The 10,139-nt window shown below is 38.4% G+C and overlaps 1 protein-coding gene across 1 annotated transcript in view; it reads right to left on the bottom strand.

The window, feature by feature from the left end:
• Positions 1-10,139, bottom strand: part of MLIP (muscular LMNA-interacting protein) — a 346,096-nt gene that overhangs the window by 182,113 nt on the left and 153,844 nt on the right. Inside the window, exons 2-3 of the mRNA XM_006835775.1 lie at positions 6,147-6,302; positions 15-407 (exon numbers count right to left, since the gene is read on the bottom strand). Of these exons, the coding sequence (XP_006835838.1) occupies positions 15-407; positions 6,147-6,302 (549 nt within the window). The remainder of the gene's footprint in view (positions 1-14; positions 408-6,146; positions 6,303-10,139) is intronic.

Raw genomic sequence — 10,139 nt, 5'->3', positions numbered from 1 at the left:
AAGACAAGCCCTACCTGTCCGAGCTTTTGCTGAGTGACTGTCCCATGAGGCATTTCAGGATGTGTTGGGGCCTGGAGATCAGGCCTCGATGTTTTTGGACGTACAACATCAGAGACCAGATCAGAAGAAATTGCTAGAGACTTGGGTCTGACAGCTTCAGCACCCTTTCCCTCTGAGGAGCCTTGGTCCCCTCTTCTGATTGTGTCTTCATCTTCCCCTTCAGAGTCCACAATAAAGACATATTCAGCTTTGAAGAGGCCACTTTGCTGCATTCCTTGAAGTTCGTTTGCTTTAAATTCTCTTCCTTGTGAAATCTTTCCAGTGATTTCTAAAGGACAAGTCAATGTCCCTAGGTCTCTCTCTTGTTGGTTCCCAGGATTCAAAGTCAGATAGTCATTGGAATTGGACTGCAAAAGATGTGGAGAGAGAAAAGTATGGACATAGGTTTAAGAAATGCTGTGGGGTTTTTTTTTGCATGTACACTGAAAAACTTAACCTGATTATAATCTGCAAGAACAAGAGTTTTTAAAATGATATTGAAGCCATCAAGTTGACCTGATATGGGTGGTAGAGCGGTGGCTGGAATCTAATCATTAAGTTTAAATAGCCAACCAATTTTTCCTGGTGCAAGGGCTCAGAATGAATGTTAACAAGCCCATCTGCCTCCAAATAAACTAAGATATTATCATTGTTAGTAAAAATCTTGAAATAACTACTTTTTTTTACACCTGGCCTGAAGGAGGTGATCTCGTGAAGTACACAGAGATTAGATAAGGGTTCAGTTGATGAACAAGCAACATGAATATCCTTTACAAACTAGCAGAGAAGTGAAATACCATTGAAGGTTCTAAAATAATGTAAATGTCTCTAAAAAATCTGAGAAGAAAACCAAAATTGGAATAAAGTGCATAGATATTGAGACAACATAATGTAAGCTAAGCGGGACAAACTCATGAATAGGACATTAAAAAATGTAAATGTATTTAGTACAAAGTATTTTCTGCTATGCTATTTTAATATGGATTCATAATTTTAAACCTCCTCAAAACAAATTTGTATTGATAAGCAGAAAACTTATAGATCAAGATTTAGCTAGCTTTATCTAGCTATCAAAGTATATTTTTCTAAAGTGGTAATAGCAACAGTGTATATTAGAATTGTATTGAAAAGATCCAATAACATTCTCCCGGTTTTCATACTATGATATGGTTACCATTATTCTTTTTTTTAAGCCTCAACTAATTTCAAATTAAAGACATTAGATAAGCAATTTCAACTGTGGTAGTCAGTTCAGTGTGAGCCAATATTTTGCTTGCATGATGTGTGTAAAGATAGAATAGAAATCAAATGAGTGATTAGCTATAACTAAACTAAGAATTTAACTGTATACATCTATCCCATAGTTTTCAGCTGCTGCTGCTGCCGCTATTATCAAAATAAAACACAAACTGCCTGTGATAAGATTTTTCTGCCAATGGTTATTTTCCATATTAAATTATAGTATTACATCGTAACAGAAACCCAGATTAGTAAAATAAATAAATAAATAAATAAAAGTTGTGTGCCCAGTTAACTGCAGTTCTGGAATTCTCAATAGCAGTCCGATTCTTAACCACTACATTACCAGAGTCCTGGTGTGGCGTTGTGGGTTAATGCGCTAGACTGCAAAGTCACTTTGAACTGCAAGGTTGGTGGTTCAAGCTCACCAGTCGCTCCTTGGAAACCTTCTAGAGAGTCGCTATGGGTCGGAACCGACTCGATGGCATTTAAGAACAACAACAACATACTACCAGAGCACCTTTAGGTATGGGTGGCTAGCTTCATTTTTATGTTCAATAATTTATTCAATACATATTTACAGAGTGCTAGTGAAGTAGTTAAGGAGCTCTGGTAGCGTAGTGGTTACGAATCGGACTGCGAACCTTAAGGTCAGCGGTTCGAAACTATCAGCCGCTCTGCGGGAGAAAGATGAGGCTTTCTACTCCCGTAAAGATTTACACCCTCGGAAACCCTGTACAGGGTCGCTATGGGTCGGAACCGACTCGACGGCACTTAACAACAACAACAACAAGTGTAGTAGTTATGAATCAGGCTACTAACTTGAAGGTTGGCAGTTTGAAACTGCTGTGTCTGCGGGAGAAAGATGAGGCTTTCTGCTCCCATAAAGATTTACAGCCTCTGAAACCCTGTGCAGGATCACTATGAGTCTGAAACGACTCGATGGTATTTAACAACAACAGCAACAACAGGCCCCTTTATCTCTATTTAGCTCTTGTTGTTAGGGTACAAAGTTCTTGGAAGGCACAACTCTTGACTAACTATAATGGAATTCTCAGTACTAAAACTCACATCCGGAGAAGTTGGCTAAGGGCTATGGCTCACCGCATGCACTCTGATGGAAGAAGCTAGCTGGTCTGTGAAACACAGTTCCAAAACATTCTTGTGCCATTGGCTAAGAAGTGAATACACCAAGCAGAGATGTTGCTCCTACCCTTGAAATTTAAACTCACTTTAGCATGTGCATCATAAAGTTACCCATTCAGGATAAATGTCCATCAGATTTTATTCTGATTGTGTTATATCTCTAGTATTATGTCTGATTTGATTAGAAATGGAAAATGCTATCAAATAATTGTTCATTGTCAAGTATCAGCTAAATTGGTTTAAGATGATTGTTACTGCAATCTCTGCCAAGATCCTCCAACTGTCGTGCAATGAGTTCCTTTATGTGGTCTTTTACTTGAGTTCTTTGGAAAAATAAGTTGCAATTTTCCCCAAAAACATAGAAGATTTACGTTTGGCCCAGTTTTGTACACCAGAAGGTTTGTTATGTTCATCCAACTTGATTAATTTATCATGGGTTAACTGTAAATAAAATTTAGTTTGATACTTCTTTTCTGCCCTGGCTGCATGCTGCCATGTAACAGATGAGCATTTTGCAAGAATTGGTTAGTAAGCCCCATGACTGAAGTGAACATGGACAATGCATGGCCCACTGAGCAAATGATATGTCTGGGACCTGCCAAAAGGAGATTGGTTGGTTTGTGACACCTAATGGGAGGTCCATGCCTTGAAATTGAAAAGAAGGTATGTATATATGCAGTCAACTCCAATGAGATTTTCAGAGACAGACAGAAAGTTGAAGAGAAGCAGGGGAAAGACAGAAGGGAGAGAGTAGAGAAAGGAGGCAAGAAACCTCCTAAAAGAGTTACAGCACTGGTCAAAGGCTGTAACACTGAAGACAGTAGTAGTCCTTGATGGAACTCAGTGGTAGAATCAATGGTGACAGATGGGAGAATCAAAAGGAGCTTGTCTTGAGGTGGCTGAGAGGAAGCCTGTCCTGAGAGAGAGAACTGCACAGCCCAGAGGAGTTGAGAGAACTCTACACTGAAGAAGGGAGACTTTGCCTGCTTGCTTCCTAACCCTCATTCTGAGTTGTAACCTGTTGATCCTGATTACAAATTGTAACCTGTTATTCCCTTAATTAACCACTTAACTATAAAAAGAAAAGGGGAAAAACTGTTGTATGCCATTAGTAAATTTGGACTCCTAGTAACCCTATAGAACAGAGCAGAACTGACCCATAGGGTTTCCTAAGTTTTAACTTTTACAGGAAGATAGAGCACCGGGTCTTTAATCCCAGGGAGCTGCAGGTGGGTTTGAACTTTTTGCACTGAGTGCTTAACCATTGTACCACCAGGATTCCTTAAATTAAAAATAGAAAGATTTGGACAAATTGCTTATGATAGAGTGTATCAGAGTAATTTTTAAATGTTGAACTAGATTTGTAAAATATCAAAAACAATCTAAAAAATCTCCCTTTTCTCACACTCTGTTGTTTTCTATTCCTTTGCTCTGTTGCATTTTTTTTCACAGCATTTATCACTACCTGAAATTTTACCGTATACACTTTACCTTTTTTCATTGTCTGCTCATCAATACCAATTAAATTCATATGAGAATATTTCTTATTCGCATCTAAGTCCCCTGCCCCATGCTCATAATATACGTTCAGTAAGTATTGTTAAATGTATCAATGGACAAGAGATTATTTAGCCTATTGGACTATAACACTGATCTATTTTAAATAGAAAGAAAAACTTTAACCTCCTAAAGTTGTGATTGTGAATGTATCATTGCAATCAGCAGATTAATATCATAGTCTTTGAAGGTTTGAACTGAGATAAGGTCATTTATCTATAGTCTCACATGATTCACTGTGCCTTAAAGCGTGGCACTGCATTTAACCTCACGGTTGGTGACTCAAAACCTCTAACCTGTGCTCAGAAACTCTATACAGGGTCGCTGTGAATCAGACTGATTCAATACAATAGTTACCAACAACAACAAAAATAAGGACTTCTAAGAATATATTACACGGATTTGAGTACTATTAGGGTGAAATTTTCTAAATGTATCTCATGTAGTAGTTAGGGTTATTGTGAAATAATTTGTTCTCTTTGGTCTTTGGGACTCCCTGGGTGGTACAAACAGCTTGAAATAACCAAAAAGTTGACAGTTCTAGTTCATCTAGAGGCACTTTGGAAGAAAATTCTGGAGATCAACTTCTGAAAAATCAATCATTGAAAACTCAGTGAAATACAGTCCTACTCTGACATACATACATGGAATCATCTCTAGGTAACTGGTGGGTTTTGTGTTTGATAAGGCATACCATTAAAAAATCTTGGATGGCAAATATATTACTACTTTCTAGGTAAGATGTTCTTAGATAGACAAGGTGAATCAGGTTAGTTTACTCCCAGTTTGTTCAAGAATACCACAGTCTTGGTGTGGTGTTATAAGGTAAGCACTGAACCCACAAGGTCTGTGGTTCAAATCCACCAGTCACTCCTCAGAAACCTTATACAGAGTTCTATGAGTTTGAATGGACTTAAAAGCAACCACACAGTCCCTTTATTCTCATCATATTTCTAACAAAAGAATCAAAAAATTAAAATACATTTTAAAGAGAAAAAGTACCAATAATCTCAATACTATAATATAAGTCATTTTCAGGTTTGTTATTTTTTTAAAATGTCACTAATCTCCTTTTAGATTGGTGTAATCAAGATAGAAATATAATTATATAATCTATTTTATCACTTAATACCATAAGGTTAATATTTTTCCATAAAATTACATAATCACTATAATTTCAACTTTGTCAAGATGATTCATCAGAATTTCTTTCCTCATTCTCTAATCCATAGATGTTGTTAAGTTCCGTTGAATCAATTCTGACTCATAGCACCTTGTATAGGGTTTTCAATGAGTAGCTGGTGGGTTTGAACCGCCAACCTTGTGGTTAGCAGTTCAGTGCTTATCCTACAGTGCTAAATCAAGATTCCAATAGGTAGACATTAGTTTAGTTTTATTTTCCCTAAATATTTTGCTACATAACTTTTTTCTTCTTTTGTACTATTTCCTTGAGATATATTTTAAGCGTCAGATTATTCAAAGGTTATGAATAATTTTAAGACTGTGAATAAGGGTTTCCTCAAAAAAATATGCACAAACATACTTGTCCAATGCTAGCAGCACAAACTGAGTGTGTCAGTCTCTACAACAATCCCAATGTTGGGCATTGCATTTTCTTTAATGTTACTAATGTTTTATATATAAGGAGCCCAGTGGCATGCTGGGCTAAGCATTGGGCTGCTAACTAAAAGGTCAGTGAGCTGAACTCATCAGCCTCCCCACAGGAGAAAGATGTGGTAGCTTGTTTCCATAGAGATTTATAGCTTCAGAAACCCTAGGGAGCAGTTCTAGTCTGCTCTAAGGTCAGTATGAATAGAGGTCAACTCAATGGCAGTGGGTGATGTTTTACATGTAAAATAATAATACCTCACTGTTTTGTATCTCCATCCAGATTAAATTTAAATATTAGCTTTATAATTTTAAGATACTTTAAATATGAGGAGAGGGATAAAGAGGCATAACATGTCATGTGAATAAGATGCCAGTTCCAAAGGATTGAGGCTAATGTATAAGAGACGGCCTGACATTTGATAACATTTAGGGTCCTGCTAGATAGTTCATCAACCTTAAGTTTTACAATCACCTCACTTTAAGCAGAGGAAATAAACATTCAAAAAAATTCCAAGTCATTGTTTGATATAGAAGAAGAATAAAAACAATCCTACCCTATTTATAGTTTCTGGATTCTTATCACTTGATTCCTCGGGAATTTTAACAAGGAATTTAGAGGTGTCAGCCAACTGAGAGTGGGTTGGTAGTCTTCTGACAGTGGGGACAAATGTGAAGATCAGAGGTTTGGCTTCAGATTCACCCGAAGAAACCTATGAAATACGTAACAAATTAGACTTTCAGTCTCGTCAAAGGTTGGTTTATCATGACTTTTTTCTCTGTATACCATGATATCTATCTCATTTGTTTTGATAAATTGCCTGTTGTCCTATGATCATGCATGTAGCTGCCAAAGAAAATAGCTGTAAATACAGTCATAGTATCAGGACCTTTTAGATGATAACAATTACCAGAGGAAACCATAGCACCCCAGGCAGATCCTATTGTCAAGGATGGCCATAAAACAGCAGGTTGGCAAACTGATCAGATGGAATATTACAGGAAATCTCGACCTCAGTTGGATTACCATAAAAGCAGCATCTGATCTTCAGTTTCAAGTTTAACTTTAATTCATTGAACTCTGAGTTGAGACAGGAGCATGTCAACGACAGAATTCTACACTCCCAATGAACCACAAGTGCAGCCACCATCGATCTGCCAAGGGAAGTTTGCATATTGCTGTTACAGTGAATAAGTTTAAGGGGAGGGTCTAGACTAAGACAGATTAAGAAAAATGGTCTGGCAATCTATTTCCAAAATCAGTCAATGAAAACCCTGTAGACAATGATATCAAATCAGTTTTCCATGAGGTCTCCATCATTCAGAGACAATTCTATCAGAGCTAACACCAATAATCCTACATTATCAGTCCAAGGTGCCATCAAGTCAACTGTCAGAGAACTGTGTTCTACTGAGTTTTCAGTGGCTGATTTCTCCGAAGTAATCAATTCTTTTGTCCTAGGCATTTCTGGGTTGACTCAAAGCTTCAGCCTTTCAGTTAGCAGTTGAGGATGTAAACATCTGCATCATGCAGGAACTTTCAACCCTGAGTCATCAGCCTCAATTTATTGATGCATAATCACCAACTATGTAAGAAACACCCAACATTTCTCATTAAGAAGAACACTGAGACATGAATTTTAAATGGAAGTTATGTCTTTGTGCTTCAATTCAAGGATATACTATACCTTGCATTCATTTATTGTTCATTCAAAAATAAAATTTAATTAAATTTTGCTGTGTGGTAGGAGTTTGGGATACAATAGTGAAGAGAAAATAGTAGATAATTCAAAATCAAGAGATTGAAATAAAGTTACAAATAAAAGTAGTAATATGTCAACTTGGACTTTATCCTGTTCACAACAGAGAAATGACATAGTCAAATTAGAATTGTAAATATATAACTCGGATTTTAAAAGACACAAGGTTAGAGACAGGAACAGAAATCCAAGAGCAATGGACTGAGGAATATTGCCGAAATATAGGAAGAGAGGATAGGAAGTGGTCATAGGCATAGTTTTCAAAGAGTTTACATGACAAATGAAAAGAGAGTTTTAGGATTTGCTGGAAAATTGGACGTAGGGTAGGAGATTTAGACAAGAATCAAGATGAATACAAAAGTTTTAGCAAGAAATGAGAAATTATTCACTGAAATGAAGAAAACTACAGCTAAAGCAAGTTTGAGGAGAGAGATCAAATTTGATGCCCAGTAAATAACCAAGTGGAAATATGGGTATAGATGTCAGAAGTTGAGAGGAAAATCTGTGCTGGAAATATTGTTAAGATTGTTAGCATATGGATGGTATTTACAAACATCAAATTCGATGAAATCAACAAGGAAGACTGCACGTTACAGACTCTAGTGTTGAGTGATCCAGCAGCTGAGAAAAGTGACTCAAACATGTTAAGGAAAAGGAGAAAGCTTAGAAACATCATAGATAGCAAGAGGAAAGAGGCCTAAGCAAACACTAATAAAATTATTGGTACACCATACTGAGGGCCCAGTCCAAATGTAAATCCAGGAATTGTAGTGAAGCCAGTTGCTTATTGTTTGACATTTTCTTCAGGAATACTCAACTGCCTCTCCAAAGAACAGAGAAAGTGGCCTTTACCATCTGTAGAATTAATATTGTAGTTTTGGCAGAAGGATATCAGTTTAAGGAAACTGAGGCCGCTGATGACAATAAAGCAAGTAGTCAACTATAGAGTTCAGTATGGATGTGTAATGAAGATGGGTATAGAGTCAAGGGACCGGCAATCTATGAGGCTCAGAAAACAGGTTTGATGGGATAGTGAGTGTTTAAGAGAACTGCTTGGGGGTAATAGTATGCAAGTTTAATTGTAGTTGTCTGTAAAATCTACCTGGACACTAGATTATCCAACAGAGATGTACTTTTTGAGTGTGAAGTAAAACAAAGAGAACTGGATTATCTTGTAGTTTTCACCCAAGTTCTGTTGCTGTTGTTGTTATGTGCTGTCGAGTCGGTTCCGACCCATAGTGACCCTGTACAGGGTTTCCAAGACCGTAAATGTTTACGGGAGCAGAAAGCCTCATCTTTGTCCCATGGAACTGCTGGTAGTTTCAAACTGAGGTTAGCAACCCAACTTGTAACCACTGTGCTACCAGAGCTCTAGAAGGGCCTAATAAACTCTGGACCAATTATTAGAAGGTATATCTTTCTAAGAAGAAGCCTTGGTAGTGAAGTGAATCACAAGTTGGTCTGATAACCACAAGGTAAGTAGTTCAAATGTACCAGTCACTCCGTGGAGAAAGATCAGGCTTTCTGCTCCCTTAAAAATTTACAGAAACCCTATACAGGGCCACTATAAGAAATGATTCAACTGTACTCCACCACCACCAACACCACCACATCTTTCTCCAAGTAGTTCTGGTAGTGCAGTGGGTTAGGCACTGGGCTGTGAACCACAAAGTCAGCAATTTGAAACAACCTACAGCTCTGCAGGAGAAAGATTGAGGCTTTCGATCCCATAAAGATTCCCAGCCTTAGAACCCCTATATAGGGTTGCTATGATTTAGAACGGACTCAAAGGCACGCAGCAGCAACAGCGGCATATCTTTCTCATAACTGAAACACCCATGCCTTGTTGTTGCTGGGTGTCATTGAACTGATTCCAACTCCATGTTACAGCATAGAACTTCCCAATAGACTTTTCTAGGAGTGTGGTGCTGTGGGTTAATGCTCTAGACTGCAAAGTCAGTTTGGACTATAAGGTCAGCAGTTCAAACTCACTAGCTGCTCCTCAGAAACCCTCTACAGGTTCACTATGGGTCGAAACCGACTCGACGGTGCTTAACGACAACAATAACATCTTTATGGAAACAAATGACCAGTCTTCTCTCCCACAGATTGTTGTTATTATTGTTAAGTGCCGTCAAGCTGGTTCCAACCCATAGCAACCCTGTATAGGGTTTTCAAGGAGTAGCTGACGAGCTTGAACCACCAACCTGGAGGTTCAAACCAACTTTGAAGTCCATTGTATTAACCCACAGCACCACACCAGGACTGCCTCCCACAAATGTTGTTGTTGTTGTTAAGTGCCATCAAGTCTATTCCAACCCATAGCGACCCTGTATAGGGTTTCCAAGGAGCAGCTGGTGAGCTTGAACCACCGACCTTATAGTTCAAACAGGTTTTCAGTCTGGCACATTAACCCACAGTGCCACACCAGGACTCCTACAAATAGGTAGATTTAAACTGCCAATCTTATATTTAGCAGTCAAGTGCTTTACTGTCATGCCACTGGCACGCCTTGTTGTTGTTGTCAGGTGCCATCAAGTCGGAACCAACTCATAGCAACCCCATGCACAGCAGAACGAAACGATGTCCGATCCTGGGCCAACCCCACCACCGCTGCCATACTTGAGTCCATCAATGATGCCACCTGGCTGATTCATCTTGTTGGGGGGTCTTCCTCTCTTTCTCTGACCCTCCATCTTACCCAGCATGACATCCATTTCCAGCGACTGTTTCCTCAGGACAATATGTCCAAAGTATGAGAGACGAAGCTTAGCCATCCTGGCCTCCAAG

This window comes from Chrysochloris asiatica, unplaced genomic scaffold (genome assembly GCF_000296735.1).
Source record: "Chrysochloris asiatica unplaced genomic scaffold, ChrAsi1.0 scaffold00019, whole genome shotgun sequence".
Classification (NCBI taxonomy): Eukaryota; Metazoa; Chordata; class Mammalia; order Afrosoricida; family Chrysochloridae; genus Chrysochloris; species Chrysochloris asiatica.
Note: the sequence above shows the minus strand (reverse complement) of the source record. Positions and strands in the feature narration are given on the sequence as shown.